At 35.8% G+C, this 22,090-nt stretch overlaps 1 protein-coding gene across 3 annotated transcripts in view; it reads left to right on the top strand.

The window, feature by feature from the left end:
- The window catches only part of LOC121868892 (C-Maf-inducing protein-like), a 103,617-nt gene extending 83,145 nt beyond the window's left edge, over positions 1-20,472 (top strand). Inside the window, exons 9-15 of one of the 3 annotated variants that reach the window (XM_042369891.1) lie at positions 1,856-2,012; positions 2,191-2,304; positions 3,730-3,870; positions 6,470-6,478; positions 11,736-11,930; positions 12,895-13,000; positions 13,281-20,472. In XM_042369891.1, coding sequence (XP_042225825.1) covers positions 1,856-2,012; positions 2,191-2,304; positions 3,730-3,870; positions 6,470-6,478; positions 11,736-11,930; positions 12,895-13,000; positions 13,281-13,405 — 847 coding nt within the window. In that variant the 3' untranslated portion in view covers positions 13,406-20,472. The remainder of the gene's footprint in view (positions 1-1,855; positions 2,013-2,190; positions 2,305-3,729; positions 3,871-6,469; positions 6,479-11,735; positions 11,931-12,894; positions 13,001-13,280) is intronic. The other 2 variants (XM_042369893.1, XM_042369892.1) reach the window with 2 other exon arrangements.
- The last annotated feature ends 1,618 nt before the right edge of the window (positions 20,473-22,090 follow it).

Raw genomic sequence — 22,090 nt, 5'->3', positions numbered from 1 at the left:
GAATGTCTTTTTTATTGAATTAATGTTTATGTGTGCAAAATGAGCAATACAATTCATTAATAATACGTAGAAAATTAAAACTCACGAGGAAATGACACAGCATTGTTTTCGTTGATTACAAAACCTGTGACTGACTGGTTCTACATATAAAACTGAAGAAAATAAGACCGTGGTTGTAGCTGCAGTAAAATTAATATGGTTGTTTTAAGTAATGTTATTTAATGTTTATAAATGGAACAATAGAAGTAGCTAACGATAATGGTAAAGACAAAAAAGAGATCGCGTATGTAAGTGTGCACACGTGAAAACATATCGTCATTACTTTACATAAGAATATGAAAGCAACACTTATTTACTGTTCATATATATTTTAATTAATGTTTCTGAATTTGTTTTTATTGAATTAATGTTTTTGTTTGCAAAATTAACAATAGAATTTAATAATAATACGTGGAATATTAAAACACACGATGAGACGAGACGGCTGCCGGCATTGTTTATGTTAAAGCTTAAAAAAACCAGTGACTGATTGGTTTTACATATAAAACTGAAGAAAATAAGACCCTGATTGTAGCTGTAGTAAAATTAATGTAAAAAATTAATATGGTTGTTTCAAGTACCTGTAATGTTATTTAATGTTAATAAATGGAACAATATAAGTAGCTAACCATTAATGGTAAAAAAAAAGTGAGACTGCGCGTATGTAAGTGCGCACATGTGAAAACATATCGTCATTACTCTACATAAGAATATGAAAGCAACACTTATTTACTGCTCATATATATTGAAGGGTTAAATGTTGTATTGTACTCTGTATAGACAAGCAGAGAGAGAGAGAGAGAGAGAGCAGCCGAACTGCCGGATGTAAACAAACCTTAATTTCCCGCGGCTTTGTTGTTGTTTTTTATGGGGATTAGCCCACCCGGGCATAGGTCACTGACCCACATTGGGGCCTGAGGGGCAAAAATTTAATACTCCTTTAATAATAATAATAATTCAGGTAAAAAAAAAAAAAAAAAGCTGCCTATCTACCTATTGAACAAACTAAAATTGTTCCGTACCATGGGGGTTTCCGGACCACAGAATGCCGGACGAGAGAGGTACAACCTGTAATACTTTAGAGGACTAACTCATGAGAAGGAACCACTTAAGGGAAATTTTCTATGGAGGAAAATGATTATACTTAAAGACATTTTTCCATGTAATGCATACAAGACTAGCAGAATGTACAAGTGTATTTGTATGAAAGATCAGCCTGAGTACTGTACACTGAAATCTCTCTAAACCAGTACTGTAGTAGGTGCTGAGATTGTACCTTGCTGAGAATATTCTGAGCATGTGCAGTTCAATCAAAACATTATAAAAGTATGTTGAGATTATCCTTCGAATATTAGGTTAGGTAGTTTAGATTCTGATCAAAATGCGCATGCCAAAAATCTCAGCATGTGACATCGGACGCTGCTGGACTTCATTAGTCTGACTACTGTTGGTGTCCTGGGGTGATCACACGGCAGCAGTTTGTCTTTATCCTCTCATATTGACAGCTGCTACTGTAAGAGATCAGTTGTGGTTGGCTAGTGTAAAATTAATTTTGAGAAATTAATGAATACAGGTACTGTACTGTACTGTTTTATTAATTATTAATTCATTACCAAGAAATAAAGAAGCAGAATTTTGGTTTTGCAGAATTTGAAAGATAAATAAGTACTACTGTATTATAGATGACAAAACAAATCACTCCCCAGTCTTGTTTGTATATTACATATTATTTAGTGATAATGTGCAATCACTTTTCCAGTAATATATCTGCATGTTCATCGACTTAGAAATTAACAATTACTCTTCCATCTGACAGACAAATCCTGCCAATTGTTGAGCAAATTGGGACTGATACTCGATGTGAAGTCCACCAAATGGTGCTGGGGACACGGGACGACAAGGAAGGATGGCTCAATGTTCTCTGTCCCTCCTCTCTAGCCTGTGTGGATGAAGGCTCAGCTTGGGCCTCTATTGTAAGTCTTTCATCTAATACTGTACTGTAAGAATGTGCTTCTGTTTAAGCTATATGGAATTAAAAGATTTACTGTATTTCTTGGAGAGATTACTGTTAATTGTTTGATGACAAATACTCTTAATAAAATTTACGTAATGAATGTTAAAAAAACATCATAGAAATACTTATACTTACAGTTGCAGACACTCATTACCTGCTGTTGCAAGAGAAAGAAGTTCCTAGGAATGTTGGTTAAGTCTTTGGGTGCTTGTATGCTGTTGGCTCTCAGAGGGAATGTCACTGCCCAGGATGTAAGTCACTTGTACAGCACTTATTAACTTTCTCACCACATCCACATATTTCCAGACCCCATCATTCAGCTTCTATTCCCTCATTCAAAATTGCAACATAATAAAAACTATGTAAACTACAAATTTCTCTAAACTCTTCCCAGTTCCTGTAGCCTCTCAAACTCTACCTTAATGAGAGTTAATTCCAGCATTCCCTGTGTTATAGTAGTACATATGCTGTTACCTCTCCTCACTTTATTCCAGTTGACCTCATCTATATTTTCCATGTGTGAGGTAATATATAACTATTCCCCTTTGTAGTCTTCTCTTGTGAACTCAGATAATATTGGGGTCTTACTGATTAATTTTTATAGATTGTTCAGCTTACTGACTCCTAACTCTTGCTAAGGTTAACCTCTACTGTTCTGTACGAGTCCCTCAGCAATTCTGCCAAACACTTCATCCTCATAGATGATCATGGACCATGTCTACAGTAATCTTGTCCTTGCCTCTTTAGGAAGGACTGCTTCTATTTTTTTATATAATGTAAAATAATAATAATAATAATTAACGGTTTATTGAAAGAGCTTGGCAGCCAGAAGGCTGTAAATATACAGTTACATATTTGGGGAATGGGTTACGAATTACAAATAATATACAAGTAACATAAGTGACACAAATAAGACATATAATAACTAGATGGGGAAAAGCTCAAACTACAGTTCATTTCAACATAGTGACAGTGCAAGGAGTAGTGTTTACTTTAGTGAATTATTGATTTTACAATGGTTGGGACTGGGCTGTTCTTATAGCGATCAGTTCGTGCACGTATGGGCTGGATGCGGTTGTGGTGTCACAGCAATTCTCGGACAAGGGATCTCAGGTGGTAGTAGGAGCCGGTGTCGGGGATGGTGTAGAAGCTTCTTACCAAATTTGCAGATGAGGTCGTGGTGATGGTCAGTGAGAGTCGAAAGGGTCAGTGCGTGCGTGCGTGCGTGCGTGCATGCATGCGTGCGTGCGTGTGTGTGTGTGTGTGTGTGTGTGTAATAATAATAATAATAATAATAATAATAATAATAAACTGTTTATTAATAGAGTTGCAGCCGGTGTGTGTGTGTGTGTGTGAGACCCTATTTAGAGTATGTGCTTAAAGAACTTAGTTGTTGAAACACAGAAATAGTCTAAACAATTTCGCCCCACAGTACAGTTTAGGGAGCAAAACATACTCTCCGAGCTGTGACGTGACACTTTGGGGTCGAGAAAAACTTGTAAACTGATTGAAACTTATATATATATTGATATAAGAAATATAAAAGTACTGTATAATGAATAAATATTATCAATGGTTACTCTGTGTGTATCTGGTATACTTTAAAGAACTTTGTGTTTTTACATTAAACTTAAAAAGTTTCCACAGTGATGTGATAACAAGACTTCTTCTTGCAGGTGTTGTGTCTAATGTTGGAGTGGAAGCTCATTGAGGGGTCAGACCAGAGCCTCCAGGTGGTGACAACACTGCAGTCAACACCCACGGGGAAAAGACGGTACCAGGCCCTATGTGACCGCCAGATGCATCTCAGGGAATTGGTATGTTCATGAAATATCAGTTTTAGGTGAACACACAGAAAGTGGGAGGAGAGGGCTGGGTTACTAAAGAAGGGCCAGGAGTTTAAAGTAAAACATAATTTTTCTGCATATGTTTGTGACCAAGCTTAACTGTGGTGGCAAATTTGGTAGATTTTATATCAGAAAGTTTAAAACACTATTACCAGCTATATTTAGACCTCCAGCTCTTATATATCTTTGCTTACTTCAAATCTTTTAGAGAACCTGAACGGTAACATTTGTTCATCCCAAATTTGACATTACAAATTTGTTTCTGAAAAGGGCTTTAGATTTATAAAAGCTACTGGATTGATGAATGATACCTAGAGGAGATACCTGATACATGGACCGATAAAAGACCAGATGATAAAAGGCAATAGATGGTGTGTAACTCTCAACATAGAAAGATAAACCCATTTGCTCCCAAGCTTGTAAGCATATGTCGCTGGGAGCTAGGAAGTTTTGTCTGAATAAAACAAAGTCCTGGACAGTAAATAACAACCGAGGAAGCTCAACAATGAACAGAAAAATTTCAAAATAGAACTTGGAATGTGAGGAAATTCTGTGAAAGTTGGAAGTACCAAATGTAGATGTTTGGAGGGAGAGGTTACAATATGACATTTTGAGAATGAATGAAGTATAATGGACAGGTTCAGTCAACATTAGTGGAAAAGAATACTGGACACAAATATCAGTCCAGGATAATGAATATATGTACAGTATGTTCAGGAATCCCATATTGTGTTTTAAGAAAAATACTGGAACTCGGTAACCCAAGCTGTAAATAACCAAGTGGCAGATTGTCCCAGTTGTGCCGTAATAACTTTAGTAAGGCTAAACATAAGAAATTGGATGCAGAAAAGAACTTGAAGAGCAAGGATGGAACAGTTTTCCTTCACTGCATTACAACCGAGTAAAATGTTTTGTAAGTCATTATGATTATTGATCTTTGAAACAGATGGAGTGCATGATGTCAGTCCTGCTTCTTTACAGTTGCTTCTGGGCCATGTTAAAGTGAAGTTGTGAGTGCTAGAGATAGTGTCACTCATCTGCTGCCCTTTTGGTTACGTCTTGTAGCCCGGCCGTTTATTATCTAGTCTATCATGTGTCTATGCCTAGTAAAAATATGGAGGAATATCACATTAATTAATTTAAAGGGGTTTAGGATGATTGAATCTTTTTTTTTTTCAAATAAAAGGGTTACAGCTCCAGCAGCTCAGCCCTAAACTACTAATACTGTGTATCGGTTATCCGGCAAACTTAAGACCAAAAATTAACCTACAGGTAATTCAAGAATTTTCTGGATTTGGGAAATTCTGTAATGGGCCTATAGTAGAGTAACAGTACATAAAGTATTAAATAAATTGTGAGAAAGTATGTTGAAGGTTAGAGGATGCAGTCCCAAGACAATCCCAGAAGGAAATAGGTACTGTATCTACCAATTTTCTGTAACTAAGATAAATGACTACATTATACCTGTAGTACTAATTGTTAATTAAAAAAATAAGTGATATAAATGTTGATATAAAAGCTATATTTATTTAAAAATTTTAACTTTATAATGGGAGATATAATCCTACAAAAATATTCTTCCCCTAATCATACTGAAATGACACTAAAGGTCTATTTAAGAACATTTATTATTGAAAACAATAACAATTGAATTCAGATTATCCAAATGATTTAAATGGCCATAGTTTTGAGGTATCTGAAGTTTGGAGATAAGAATCATCAATGCACTGTACAGTACTACCATTACTTGCAGGTACACTGTTCTGTCAATTGAACCCTACATGGAGAGTCCCTGTGTTTGAGCATTTATGCTTTTCCTACCATCTTGGCTTATTATCTTTAGCTGTAGTTTCTTTCCATGTGACCTAAACTTAACCTAACCTTAAGTTAACAATTACCTAACCTAATATAATTGACATTGAGGCTTATCCATTATCAAAATGTTTTCAAAGTAACATTGAAAATATACAGCAAAACTATATGAAGAAATCAAGGGTCTGGAGCAAATGCCAAGATGGTGGAAAACATGTTAGGTGAACCCTAGACCCGGAGATCTTCCCATAATAGAGACCCACTGATGGAGCATTATAACCTGGGCAGACCATGAGTTTCAGGACTGTTGATAGAATTGTATGTCCTGTGGAATCTGTCAGCAAACTCAAACTTTAGGATGAACGAGTGTATGAGATTTTGACAGCTGAAAACACTTCTTTTTCAAAATTAGATGAAATGAAGAAGGGAGTCTATGAATGAAAAAAAAGTTAGGAAAATGGGAGAATATCATACAAAATTATTATGGCCAGTTATAGTGGATGAATTTAGGGATTATTTATATTACATGACAGAGAGATGGTTTCCTTATGTGCCATTTTTAGGGGGGAAAATCTTTTTAGGTATGATAGATAATAATAGATATACTGTAAATATTTGCCATTTTATTCCTGTTTACATAAACAAATGTAAATTCCTTGCAGCCCAACATTTCTCTTAAGTATTATTTTGTGTCTGCTGCCAAATTTAAACTGCTGTTAATTCATTGTTCCCCTTTGGATCCACTGTGCTGTCCAAGGTCATCCATGTAAGCATTCCTTTGATGTTAGTATTGTCAAGTAGAGGAAGATCCTCTCATGGCCACCTTTTTCATATATAATTAACTTTCTGGGGTTAAATATTTATTGCTGTCCCACAAGTTTGACTAAATTGATCATATAATGAATATTTTGGATATAATATCATCATAATTGGTTCAGCTTTTTATACTTTAGTCTCCACCTCCATCAGTCTTAATATTGTTTGTTAACTGGACCAGTATAATCACATTTAGTGAGTACAGTATTAAGTTAGTCATAAACAGTTTAAGGTCATTGCCGGTGTTGATGATGGTGGCCTTAATTATATTACAGTACAGTGCAGTACAGTACAGTAGCTTCAAAACTTTCATTTGTAAAATTTCTTTTCAACAACTTTTAATTATTATTTTTTTTTAAGTACAGGTAATGTGTGAGTAATGACAAGGTACATATGTTTGATCATGACCACAATGCCTTTAACTGTAAGGGAATTTTACCATTAAGTTTGTGTTTAATAAATACCTTTGCTTAAACTAATTTTATAACTTGGGTTCTTTCTGAATGACTCGTGTATGATCACTACCAAGAGCTGTAAGTTTAGCTCAGGAACCTTAAACTAGGTGGCTGATTCAAAGATTAACCAACTCCCCAGATGCAACCACTGCCCTCAAGAATGGATGATTAGACGCCAAGGTTGCTGTAATCCCGGAAGACTGACTAGCCATTATACTATGCAGCTTCCTACATACCTCAGTTATTTTGAGTTTTGACTCCTAACATGTTTACAGTACCAAACCCTCACTCTGCCCACCAACCTTACTGACACAACATTATTTGTCTAACCACATCTATTGAAAGAAGTTAAATTTATTTCTAATTTGACATTGGGTTGTGCGCTAGTCCTATTCAGTAGTAGGTGTTGTACATCTGACAAGAGGTGGTTTATACCCACTGTACTTCATTGTATCAGTGTTTATGTATACCCCTGTACTAACAACCTAACCTAAGAGTTACTGAGTATGGCAGAGATAAGGAGATCTACTGGCAGCAAATACTCTCCAGTGCCTAGTTCAGTCTGCTTTATTTCTAGGGGAATTCCATCCTATGCTTCTAACAGGAACTCATTGGCAAGGTCAAAAATAGTGCATCAGGATACACATTCTCATGGAGTTGATGAGTTCAGGGGTTGCCATGTTTACCTGTGGGAATTTATTAGATGTTTACCTAATATCCATTTTCCCGGGTACTGTAACTGTATTGTTCTCTGTTTCTAGTTGGATGAAACCAAATTAGATGATTTCAGTGAGGGTGTTTCTATTTGTTCCCATGTTTGTTCTTCATTTATAAGAACACTCATGAATTTTATAATATTCAACCAAGAAGCACCAGCACAGATACAGTTGAGTTTCTCATTAATGTGACTTGGTGTAACACTTTCCCCATGATGACTTGCCCTCACTTACACCATTGATACAGGTTGTACCTCTCTAGTCAGGCATTCTGTGGTCTGGAAACTCCCGTGGTCCGGAACGATTTTAGTTTGCCCAATAGGTAGATAGGCAACTATTATTATTATTTTTTTTTACTTATCTGAATTATTATTATTATTACAGGAGTATTAAATTTTTGCCCCTCAGGCCCCAATGTGGGTCAGTGACCTATGCCCGGGTGGGCTAATCCCCATAAAAAAAACATCAACAAGCCGCGGGAAGTTAAGGTTTGTTTACATCCGGCAGTTCGGCTGCACTCTCTCTCTCTCTGCTTGTCCATACAGAGTACAACATTTAACCCTTCAATATATATGAGCAGTAAATAAGTGTTGCTTTCATATTCTTATGTAGAGTAATGACGATATGTTTTCACATGTGCGCACTTATATATGCACAGTCTCACTTTTTTTCTTTACCATTAATGGTTAGCTACTTATATTGTTCCATTTATTAACATTAAATAACATTACTTCAAACAACCATATTAATTTTTTTACATTAATTCTACTACAGCTACAACCAGGGTCTTATTTTCTTTAGTTTTATATGTAGAACCAATCAGTCACTGGTTTTGTAAACGTTAACGAAAACAAAGCCGGCAGCCGTCTCGTCTCCTCGTGTGTTTTAATATTCCACGTATTATTAATGAATTGTATTGTTCATTTTGCACACACAAACATTAATTCAATAAAACAAAAATTCAGAAACATTAAGTAAAATATATATGAACAGTAAATAAGTGTTGCTTTCATATTCTTATGTAGAGTAATGACAATATGTTTTCACATGTGCGCACTTAAATACGCGATCTCTCTTTTTTCTTTACCATTATCGTTAGCTACTTCTATTGTTCCATTTATTAACATTAAATAACATTACTTAAAACAACCAAATTAATTTTACTACATCTACAATCAGGGTCTTATTTTCTTCAGTTTTATACAGTGGGGTATGCTATAACGAACGGATCCTACTACGAATATTCCTATAACGAACGGTTTTACCTATAAAATTGAGAATGCTATAACAAATGAAACTCCTACAACGAACATTATTTAAAAAAATATATATACAGTATATATTTTTTTTTACTAATTTATTGCTTTTTTTATTACAAGTATTAATGATATTCTTTATTTCAGGGGTTTAGATGCATATTTATGCACTTTTTACAAATTTTTTCAATTTTATATTATATTTTTCAGTGTTAAGTGGTTGTATTTGGGGGCCTGGAACGGATTATTCCTATAACGAACGAATGCTATAACGTACAAGGTTCTAGAACCAATTAGATTCGTTATAGCATACCCCACTGTATGTAGAACCAGCCAGTCACTGGTTTTGTAATCAACGAAAACAATGCTGTCTCATTTCATGTGTTTTAATATTCTACGCATTATTAATGAATTGTATTGCTCATTTTGCACACATAAACATTAATTCAATCAAAAAGACATTCAATAATAAACAATAACGAATCCTTTGTACATATGAGAAATGACGCTGTTTACACGATTGTGCACGTCGTCTGAACGTTGGTGGGCCGTTCAAACCCGTCGAAATTCGAGTTTCCGCCATCAAAATTTTAAATTGTGTAGTGTTTTTTTTGTGTGTTCAAATAAAAAACGTTGAATTAAAAACTCGCGAAATTTGAGAAGCTACTGTACGACATTTAACCCTTCAATATGTCTTCAAAGAGACCATGAAGCAGAGAAAGTGGGGCTAGTGCTTCCAAGCATAAGCACAAGTCACTATCTATCCAGGAAAAGGGTGAATTTCCATGGTCCGGCACCGGTCAGGTCCCGAGGTTGCCGGACTAGAGAGGTACAACCTGTACATGTTACCTGAGTCAGTATAAGTTAAGGTAGCAACATTTCGAGTGTGTTTTGAAAAAGTATTTTATGGGAATTTCCTACATGCAGTGCATCCACTCACTGCTAGAGGACTTTCTGTTTATTTAATTGGTAACTAAAATACCTTTCAAACTTTTAATGAAATGAAATATACTGTATTGAAATTAATCATATGAACTTGTAGTAACTCGTTTATTTGGACAGTTGCCTTTGAACAAGGAATGGTTTACTTGTAGTACTACTGTATTAAATGATACTAGGTGTTGGGGAGATTGGTGTCCAGCTCTAAGGCTTTACATTAATTTGAAGGATTGTTATTGTCTATTATTTTTACAAAATTTACAGTTGTGGTAAAAATTCCTGTAACCTCTCCTGCTGCTCTATAAACCACAAGATTCAGATTCGTAATTCCAAAGCATCCGTGGACAGAAGAATGCACCAGTATCTACTGCTTTGGGTTCACAAGTCTGAATCTTGAGGTTTGTGGAGCATCAGGAGAAGCAACAAGTCTTTGGACCATGAATGGTACAAAAGAAGAGATCAGATGTTAGAAAATCTTGTTTTTATACAATGTGTTCATAACTTTTGATACTTGAGTTGTTCCAAAATAATACTTGGTTATGAATGAGAGTTTGTGTGTGAAAACACATTTTTTAAATGAGTCATTAAGGAGCAACATTCAGCCTCCATGTATGCCTTGAAGGTTGGCTGGAGTGAATGTCTGGCACTGCAGACCTAGTTTGTAGCCAAGACAGTTGAGGTCTGGACTGTGCAAGAAGCTGTGTAGTGCAGTGACTCAAAAAACATTCAGCTTTAGGGCCATCTTGGTTTTTAATCTCCCTATATTGAAGGTGATGGTTACTGTGGGGAATTGGGTATAAATCTTTGAATTTAACTTTGTTTCCTCAGAGTGGAGTTACTGTACCTGGAGCAACCCAATCCAGCTCTGGTGGGGCTTATGTTAGAGTCATTCATCAGTGACTCAGTTATGAAATGGGTTTTCAGGATCACAGCCCCATTAGTGGGGTGGAAGGTTGTGTTGTGAGCGGTAGGGTGGTAAACTGTTGTGAGTGGTGGTGTGGTAGACTGTATTGTGAGTGGTGGTGTGGAAGGTTGCAGTCATTACACTTACAGAGAGGTAGGTTTAAGATCGGATGGGCACATTTGTACAAGTTATTTATATGTGAGGTAAAGAGTGGATGGAGTTGGGAAATCTCACCTGATGACATAGTTTGGCAGAAAAAAAATGTACAGTATTGGCTTATGATGTATGTAAAGGAGGTACTGTATTATGTATATAACCTACCCCTTGTAGATGGAATTAAAAAAATAATAATAACAATATTGTACTGAACTTGCATTGTGTGAAAAAGGCAATTCTTTCACAGATACAATACAGGTACTCCCCGACTTACGATGGGGTTAGGGACCGACATCCAGGTCGTAAGTCAGAAATGCTTAAATAACACATAGAAAATCGAAAATGGGTGTCACTTTTTCTTCTCAGCACCACAAAACACTCACTTTTAAGCTTGCCAGCCATTTTAAAGTGAATTACAGATGAAAATTTTGTCTGTGTACTGACTTTGGGACTCAAAAATACATAATTTGACCAAATTTTGGTACGACTGAGGCAGGTCATAAGTGCGGGTGGACTTAAGTCGAGTAGGTCGTATGTCGGGGAGTAGCTGTATATGTGGATTAGAAGATGTGAATCATTGTCACATATTTAATGAGTTGTTGTAAAGTTGTCAACATGAGGATGTACAGTACACAGTTGAGAGTATTTACAGACAGTTGTAGAGCTTGAGAAGTACTATACATTGATTATTATAGACTGATAGAGAGAAGAACACTTACATGTCGTATTGCTTATACACAATGCAGTAAGTTATGTATTTATTACATCCTCTTTTACACAGCAACAGAAAGGCGGCCCCAGAAAGCTCACTCTGCCCAGCCGCAGTACTGATGCAGATGTTAATCGCATGCTGTCTTCTGGCTCATTTGGCAATCTGGAGTGTCTTTCTTTAGCATTTACCCGTGTTACCAGTGCCTGCGCTGAGCAACTCATCAAACTACCTACCCTTCGCTACCTCAACCTTTGGGCCACCCAGGTATGTGCAGATTTAGTTTGATTGATTCATATTAAATAAATTCTTATGTAGCAGTTACTGAGGACTCATTCGCATGACTATTGGTCAAGTTGTAAACTAATGATTCTACTTATACAGTACAGTACAGTATAGTCTCGGTTTACGCAGTCAATTAAACCCGTGGAGGTCTGCATAAAACGAGAAACGAGTAAACGAAATAACAGAACATATGGGATTAATTGAAATAGAGACTGGGCTGACCCCCAGACTACCCTTTTTCCGACACAATACCTACGTTGTAGTAAAAATAACATCTTAATTTTATGATGGTATGCACACACAATTAATATATAAGAGAAATATCAATAATATTAGGTTTTTTAACAATTACGTTAGTAGAAGAGATGGCTGGGCACACGGGGATAGGGGGTTGGTTCCGAAGCAGAGGGCAGATTATTGGCCCTCACCTGTATCACGTGTATCACCTGTATCACTATCCACCACAGAGGTTTGCAGGGCCTCTTTGTCAAACCCCTCAAAGTCCATATCCTCACTATCACTGACTTGGGCTGGCTGTGGTGGGTGGCGGGTGAAGAACTCGGTAATGTTTTGTTGACTGGGCGACCTAGTGCGCACCCTGCCCGCGTCACTTCCCGCGTAAATGATGGAATGTACCGCATAACTAATAATTGGTGTCTGGCCAGGTGCCGCGTAAAGGAAATCCGCGTAAATTGAGACTATACTGTACATTATTGTCTTGTATTTAGTTAAACCTGATAGATATTTAGTTGTAATTAGGTTTTATAGATGTTTCATTTTTTTGCATCCTGGATAAACATCCATTCAAAATGTTAAAGTAGGTTAAAATGATCAGGTAAAAAGTTGTAGTAGGTTAGGATTAGGATTTTGGTGAAGAAGCTAAATCCATCCATCCATCATGAACATGACTTATGATCACAGTGTTATAAGTGGCTCCCTCCTTCAGTTTGGTGATGTGGGACTGCAGCTTATATCTGAGCATCTTCACAAATTACAAGTTCTCAATTTATGTGAAACTCCAGTTACAGACAAAGGTCTTGAAGCTTTAGCAGGTAAGGATATTTATGCCTATTATTTGGTATGGTTAATAGATTGTTTAGAACTGAATTATTTTAAATAGTTTTGTCTGTGAGCAGAGTAAATGCACCACATCTCTCACTACAATTTTTTTATAATAAACTTTTAACTGGGGGAAGATTTTGTCAATTCTTTGTCGCCATTCATTTCTGGCAGAGGTAATATAGAACTTTCATTGGTCATTGTTATTCATATTATTTTTATTATTTTACTATAATATGATGTTATGTAAGTCCTGTGTTATTTTTCTTGCAGCCATCAAGAGCCTGAGAAAGTTAAACCTTAATAGTACAAGCCTATCTGTACAAACTTTTGAAACACTAAAAGAAACACTGCCATCCCTTCTCGAGGTAGATGTGCGATATACAGACGCCTGGTGACCCTCGCCTCCCTCTGCTGACGCTCTTGATGTCAGCAGATCACCGGCTGGACCCACTGCTTTTCTTAGGCGCATCCTGAACCAGCTTGGGCGGAGGAGGAGAGACAGAGACAGAAAGCAGCAAGACTCACCTGGAGAAGAAAAGAACAACACTCGGCGAGACTTCATGTGTTTACCGAGGTTTGATGGGAAAGTTCTCTCCAAAAAGAACTGTTTAGTCAAAGCCAAAAGTGAAGAACAGAGCACTGTCAGGAGGAATCTTCTTGTCAGAGCCAGAAGTGAAGACCAAAGCACAATTACAAGAAATATACTTGTCAGAGCCAACAGTGAAGAACAGAATTCTTCAACAAAGAATGTTCTTGTCAGGGCTAACAGTGAAGAACAGACTGCCGTCACGAGGAATCTTCTCGTGCGAGCCAATAGTGAAGGTAAGAGGTATAAGATAAGTAACCTTCTTTGTGAGAGACAACGTGCAGTGGCCAGCCAGGAGACTGTGCATTACAAAGACTAGAACTTATCACCCTACCAGTACCCCTGCAAATGTATGTATTATTGTGTAAGAAAATATAATTCATATTGAATAACACACAAGACAGGAAATGAAGAACAGGTTGCCCTCAAAAGGAAAGCATTGCAAACAATAATAACTGTGGAAAATATCAGTTATGAAAAATATTCATCCTCAGTATCTTAATATTAATTTGCTCCGTATAGGGATAGTTGGAACTTGTTTTATTCCATGCTGACTGAACTAAAGACTCTTTTTTTTCTTTGGGAAATATTGCTTAAAGCCTGGAAGAATCTTAAGTCCTCAAATGCAATTTATCTTTTTTGTTTTATACATACATACATACACACTGTATAATGCAAATATGTATGTATATGATATGATCAGAAAGTACAGAAATAAGGTGTTTAGTTCTGAAAGCAATTTATTTCATTACTTGTTACATATTTATTTTGGTAGTGTGTATCCTAGAGTGTGTCTCCATCGCACTATTCCTGTCATACTGTTTGCAACAATTCTTGAACTTCATCTTGGCGGCAGTACCTGTATTAGTATGGGAGATCATAGTACAGGTTCTAGTTGTGGAGATATCCTCCCTCCCCACCCCCCCAACTCTTTCAACAGCTTCCATTTGGGTGTGCAGTGCAGAGGTCAGAGGTTATTGTACAACTGACCATTTTTAAATGACTCACTTTCTGCCAGTTTACAAGTCATTCTAAACCTCTATACTATAGTATAGTTGAGATAAATTTCACCCACTTGCATATCCCTTGACCATGATATATGTACTACAACACTGCAAATTTTCTCATGTGAACATTTTTGCATTATCATTTTCAGCTATTCATTGTGCTTACAGATCTTTGTCATTATTTTCTGATCAACCTAAATACTGAAAGCATATTTATTGTATCTTAAGATTGTTACATAAAGTACAGTACAGTACTAGTTTCAGTCAATCATTCTCACCTTATTTGTCAGTACAATACATAGCTTGTAAGAGATTGCTATAAGTCATGCATTAAGAAATGTGAGTGAATCATAATAACTGCAATTTGTTAACAAAATAGTTCCCAGGTACAAAACATATGTACTGCATATAGGAAAAAATTTTTTTAGCCAAATTTTACTAAATTATTTTTAGCAACATGAATTTGCTTCAAAAGGTGTAGCAGTGCCTCTTCTGGTGTGCATATGTTATTTATAGGAGTTGGGGTGCAGTACTAGTGGGCTGGAACATTGGTAGGAGCAGAGGCAGAGTTAGATCACATATGTGTCATCATTAGGATCTACTGGTACAGTACTGTACTCCACATATTGTACTGTACTTCTGATGGTGTTGGAGGAAGATCTGCTCTTAGTGGATTGTTTGATGACCAAGAAGGAACTGGTGACCTGCTTGAGGGAGGATCTCTAGTAACTTAGAAAGAAGGAACACCAATTGTGCTGACTCTTGACTTGTTCTGTAGAAAATTCTCCCCATGATAGAATGTACAGTACAGGTGTAAGGTTGAAAACTATTTCTGCAGTATTTTTCCTAGAAATTTTGACTTTATCTTCATCTGAGTCCTTCCTTCTCATTGTCATTTTCATAAGTTTAGTTTGGATTTGTAACCATATAATTTTCTTTGAATGTAGTACAGTAATGGAGAACTGGACTTCCCGGGTAATAAGTGTTTGGGTACCATGTTGTTGTTAAAGTGTTCTGTACTACAACATGTATATTTCTTATTCCAAAGACTTGCTGGGCATTCTTTATATTCCCTAAGTCATATTTATAATGTTTAAGTGAGTCTGACTGTGATGTCTGAAGAATGGATAACAGTGAAAATATTAAATTCAGGTACAGTACAGTACAGTACAGTATGCACGGAAGAGCATTAGAAGTGTCATATCTCTTTGTCAAGGTTATGCATTTAACTTCATTTCTTCATTATTCATTGTGAGAGCAAGATAATAGCATTGATGGGCATTTGTTCTCTTTGTTTACTTTAATAAAAATTAAGTTTCAGAACTATATTTCTGAAAAAGTTTTAGAAGAAGCCATTGTATGGGGTTGTCATTGTCTAAAACACACACACACACACACTCATACTCACACACACACACACACACACACACATATATTTACTGTATAGGTATATGTATGCATGTACTGTAATAGAAATTTACATTTTAAGAAAAATGATATGTATTACATTTTTAACTTCAAACCCTGTATTGTAATGATAATTTCATGGCCTCTAGGTCAGTCATTAGACAAGTAATTTCCCCACCAGCACCTCCTGTAGACTCTGCCTCGCCCATTGTTCTGAAATGGGCATTGTCTTGTTAGGTCAGTGTAATTTATTACTTTAACAGTTTCTTACTCAGATGAACTTTGGTTTAAAAAGGAAGCTCCCATCTTTATCTTGGTAAGAGTCAAGGAGATATCAAGTCACCTGGTATGACACACTGTGATACTTTGTTTGTATAGGTTACTTTCCTCAAACCCTGCAGTCATAACTTAGGGTTCAGACTTTTCAGACTTCAGTCTTCACACTTCACCGATCTTTGGCTTACTGTCGACAAGAGTTACCTTTGTTCTTCTCTGTCCTTTAATAATTTTTTTCGTTTCTTTCATAAGTTGACATGGTAAACTAGTAACGGATTAGGTCTGTCTTCCCTTTATTTATTTCTCTTTACAGGGTACTTATCATTACTGGGAGAGTTTACCCATTTACTAGCTTATTTATGAATGGCTTAAGATTTTGCTCTCCAGACCTTTACAAGACATCTTATAATGTCTAAGTGAAAAATCTTGTAGATGCTTCAGAGCAAGACAAGATCTTAAGATTAACCTACAGTACTTTGTTTTTAAAGTGAGTTTATCTTAGCTGGTATTTTCAGTTGCTTCTCTTGATGCATGACTTCTTTCTTAACTGGTTTGAAATCTTGTGGGTCACTTATTAAATGATCTGTAGGTCATAAAATAAAGGTTTAAAGTTTGAAATCTTAGTTTATGATCAAGGGGAAAGTGGCCTGGAATCCTACCATCATCCCTTGGTGGGTTCCTCTTTCTGTAAGAGAATTTATCTTATTTTACCTAATGGCCACCCACTAGAGGTGGCCATGCTGAGAGGAGGAGGCCAGTGGCCTCTGTGGAATCCTTCCATTGTTCTTGATAATATTGTTAAGGGCCCTTTTGAAGCTCGGTACTCTTCTTGATTCCACAGCTTGGGCTGGTAGACCGTTCCATAGGTCTACCAACCTCTGTGGGAAAAAGTATTTCCCTAAATTCTTTCTGCATGATAACTTGGTGAGCTTGTAGCTATGTCGACTCATGAGGAATGAAGATTAGAATTCAAATTTATGACCGAGATGTTTGAGTCGGTTGAACCAGCTCAATGATTCACACAGGTGCACCCATTGACCTGATAGCTTCTTGAAGCACAACCACTGGAGCTTGTTTCATGAATCATTGTTCACCTATGCAGTAAATTACAGTGATCTGAGAGGACAGTGTACCTACCTCAGAAAGCAGATATTCCCCTTGGCAAGACAGGATCTGCCAAAGGGTGTTCTAGCTGAGTAATCTTGCAGGTCATTTGTCTTTTCTCCTTAGCCATAAAATGTGATTTCACAATTCTGATCTTTATTTTATTTTGTTTCTGTTATTTTGGGGGGGTGGGGGAATAGCTTGTAATTTTTAATTGTTCTTTACAGCAGTATAACTTTGCTCTGAGTTACAAATGTTACAAGCTGTATGAATGGATGCCATTGTCTACCCTCTGTGGGTCAAAAGTGTTTAAATATTAGTTATTTATTATTTAAAAAGTGAATTTGTTACCAAAGTTACTTATTATGTATTTCATACTCAAGAAATGTTGGAAAACCATCCCTCACATAAATCATGGGATTGCATATGTGCAACACATTAATAATGGAGCCAGTAAACAGTTGAAGTAATTGTGTTGGTAAGGCTTTTGTGCATCAAGTGGTTAATATCAGAAAGTTTCTTGAGGATGGCCTTAAGCATGAAATAACTTTATCAATAATATTAATTATTTATTTACTGTGAAAATTTGCTATATTTAATTCAGGGTGTCAATAGATCTTAAGAAAAGTTTTATTATTTATGGTTTGCAGCACAAAATATTCACTTTGAGTTTAAACAAAGTTTCCAATTTTTCCATGAAGTCATAGTTAGTTAGTGTGGTACTCAGTCCGACGGCATCCGGTGGTATGTACTGTAGACATGTCCTTTTATGATAGGAAGTGCATAATTTGAATCAAATCACTTGTACTCTCGACACCATCATCCAGTATTCATTATGGGTGCCATATCTATGTATGTATTAGATCCTTTTCACCAACTCACCCTAAGTGATGTGCTTTAATTGATATGATGGCCAAAATATGTGATTGCTATCTAGTAATAAATATATTACTACTACAGTATTTTATACAGAAAACTATTTTGGCTCTTAATGAAGCATATTATATGCAGTATTGTAATTAATGAGTAGGTTGACAGTTCATTATTTATTATTTAATGGAAGTGCCAACTAATGGCAATGATCAATGTGTTTGTTGACGCTTGGGCAGGCAGTTATGTTAACCTGTCTTTACTGCGTCTTTAGTCATAATTTACAATATTATACTGTACTATACTGTGGATGCCAATGGGATCAAATAGATCCAAAAGCCTTGCTAATATAAAATGCAATGATTTATGTCTAGCTATAGGTTGTACAACCACTTATTTATTCAGGTGTAAAAATTAAGGTTATGCATATTGACATTCATGGTAAAAATTTTAGGCAGTTTTGAACTTGACACATGACAAAGCTGTTGGGTATATGAAGTGTGCATATATGTTTTTACACCTGACTTCCAACATAATTGATATGTATCATGGTTTGCTTGTACTAAATGCAGTTTGGTGGTGTGAAAAGTTCTCTGATCTATATGTGATCATGAATTATTCAGGTCACCATAAGTTGCAAAAATAGTTGTACGTCACGCACGGTGTCACGGGTTGCCTGGGTTATCTCGGGTTACTCGGGTCATGAAACCAGGTGTCAGTCAGTACTTTTAAGTTATGTACAGTGTGTATACATTGGGCGACAGTTTATTTATTTCTGTCTACCACAAAGCCTTGTGAGCTTTGATTGTCATAATTATTATATCACACTTTCTGTCTAATTTCACGCTTGTGTGCTCGGTGTGAAGCTTCCACAAATGTGTTTTGGATCCTACAGGATGAGTATTGATTCTTTAATGAAGGAGCTGTGTTTATTGAGAAGGAACATTGTGGTATGATTTATGATGTTTTCATTCCAAAATTGACCCAGGTTATGTGAAAAGTTAAGTACCTGGTATTTCATTATGTTTGAATATTAAAGTTGTAATTGTTGTAAGTGCAGGGTAAGAGTGCATGGTGTCACTTAAGACCCTCATCAAGATAACTTCTGGGATATACAGTAACTGTGTACAGTACTGCTTTGTTATTGTCAGTATAATACTGAATGTGACATGATCACAAGATTGAAGTTGGAGTGAAATCACAATGAAGATCATTTCATCACCAAGTATGAAATGGGTTTTTATTGAAGATTAGCATAATTTGGTGATCAGTGTTTGACACCAGTGATGCTATCTGTGAGTCATTTTATAATCTGTCTGTGATTTCTAAAGTTAATGTATGAAGTTGTGTTGCTCAACAGCCACAGGTGAGAGCAGACAGGAGGGTGAATAATGTTGTTAGAAGAGAGATGATAATTTAGTAGAAAAAAAATGAGTAAGATCTGTGTAATACATTAGAAATGGGAATTATTTTGGGGGACAGAAGCCATAATACAGTAGCTAAATTAAATTTGTATTTTACTGGATTGGAAAAAAAAAGCTTTTTGTTTCATTGCAAAAATGGGAAGAAAATGCAGGTTCTTGTGAAGGTTGAGTCTCACATTTTATAGTGTCATCTATGATATGTTGAATTGCAACCTTGAAAAGGACTCCGTCTTTGTCTGTTTGCTCTCAGATGTTGCTCTGTTCAGAACTATCCCACCCTAATATTACCTTCGAGTTAGAGGGCAGAAACCACGACACCAGTGTATGTTTATTCCATTTTGTACACCCCCATAATTGTGTGGATGGAAATATCTACACATCAGTGTAACCTTGTATAAAGGTAAGCTGTACAGTGTAAAACTGCAGATGATGATGTTTCTATATGACTGAGACTGCTGCTTACTATTCATATTTATTTATCACATAATTGACATAAGCTATTATTATAGATTAAAGTTGTAATATGGATAACTAGAGATGCAGTCTCACCTTTATATTAAGCCTTATCATACTATTTATACAACTTCTACTGTCTATCATAGTATTTAAATGTTTGAGTCGTAGTATATGATTCGGGGATGATATCAAACTAGACAACAATTACATGAATATGATTTTGTAAGTAAAATCAAAAGTTGTGTGAAATCACTGCTGTTTGCCGTCCCCAAGATGTCATTGTAATGTTTGCCATTCAGATAAAAGCTTACCGTGAAGGAAATTTCCATGTACATTATGTTTTATTATCCATTATCATTTTTTATGTAAGATCTCGCTTTAGTTTCTCTGTCTTCCATAAAGTTTATCCCATCCAAGTGTTCAGTGTCACTAAAAAGTAACAATAAATTATGATATCACTTCAATCAAATTCCTAAATCATAAATCAGGGGACACGCACCAAGTACCCTGTAATATATTGTATGCCTTTATTGCCTCACTTAGCTTGAAAGAACTCATAGGGCTTAACTCCATTCACTATTAGATACTGTGAATGGTAAGGTTTTTGAGTGTCTCTTTTGGGTGTTGTCAATCAACCAGCAGTCACTAGCATACTGTGTGTATATATATATATATATATATATATATATATATATATATATATATATATATATATATATATATATATATATATATATATATATATATATATATATATATATATGCTGATAACCACAAGGAAAGAAGAAAACACGAAGTTCCCAAGCGCTTTCGTGTAATTCACATCTTCAGGGGTGAGTACAGACTAAAGAGAAATACAAACCAAGGTGGTCAGGTCAGATGGTAAGATGACCCGACCTCACCTGGTTACAAATCTTCTTAATTACAAAATTGTCCAGTTTGTACATGCCGTTACTCAAATTCATGTTGAATGCTTCGGTATGTTTAATAAGACTAGATGTTCCTACTATCAATTGAATTACAAGGTAATATCCCAGTCAATGCAATGCTTGTTATCCCTCAAATGAACAAACAGAGCATTGGATTCCTGGCCTGTCCTAACACTGTATTTGTGTTGTTTAATTCTAGTTGCAAGATCTTTACCTGTCTGGCCTAAGTAAAACATATTACATTCCTTGCAAGGAACCTTATAAATGCAACCAATTGTGTTGTTGGGGGAGTTCTTGATTAAAATACCTGACCATTGTGGACCTGGTCTCACCCTCCTTTGTATATATACACCTTGGTTTGTATTTCTCTTTAGTCTGTACTCACCCCTGAAGATGTGAATTACACGAAAGGGCTTGGGAACTTCGTGTTTTCTTCTTTCCTTGTGGTTATCAGCATATACCTGGATCACGCGCACCTGCGGTGATTTATTTGCATATATATATATATATATATATATATATATATATATATATATATATATATATATATATATATATATATATATATATATATATATATATATATATATATATATACAGAGGAGGGTGAGACCAAGTCCACAATGGTCAAGTATTAGGTAATGACCCTACTAATCTTCAAAAAAGCACCGCAGCACTCGGTCGTCATGTCAGAGGGTAAGCTGACCCAACCTGACCTGACAACCGAGTGCTGCGGTGCTTTTTTGAAGATTAGTAGGGTCATTACCTAATACTTGACCATTGTGGACTTGGTCTCACCCTCCTCTGTATATATATATATATATATATATATATATATATATATATATATATATATATATATATATATATATATATTTCAAGTAGGTCAGTTAGTTTCTGAAGATGTCTTGAATAAAGACAGAAAGCTATGCCTGCTGCTTTTTTTCCGTGATTTAATATATATATATATATATATATATATATATATATATATATATATATATATATATATATATATATA

This window comes from Homarus americanus, unplaced genomic scaffold (assembly GCF_018991925.1).
Source record: "Homarus americanus isolate GMGI-L3 unplaced genomic scaffold, GMGI_Hamer_2.0 scaffold38801, whole genome shotgun sequence".
Taxonomy (NCBI): domain Eukaryota; kingdom Metazoa; phylum Arthropoda; class Malacostraca; order Decapoda; family Nephropidae; genus Homarus; species Homarus americanus.
The sequence above is the reverse complement of the archived record's forward strand: the minus strand, read 5'-3'. Positions and strand labels throughout refer to the sequence as shown.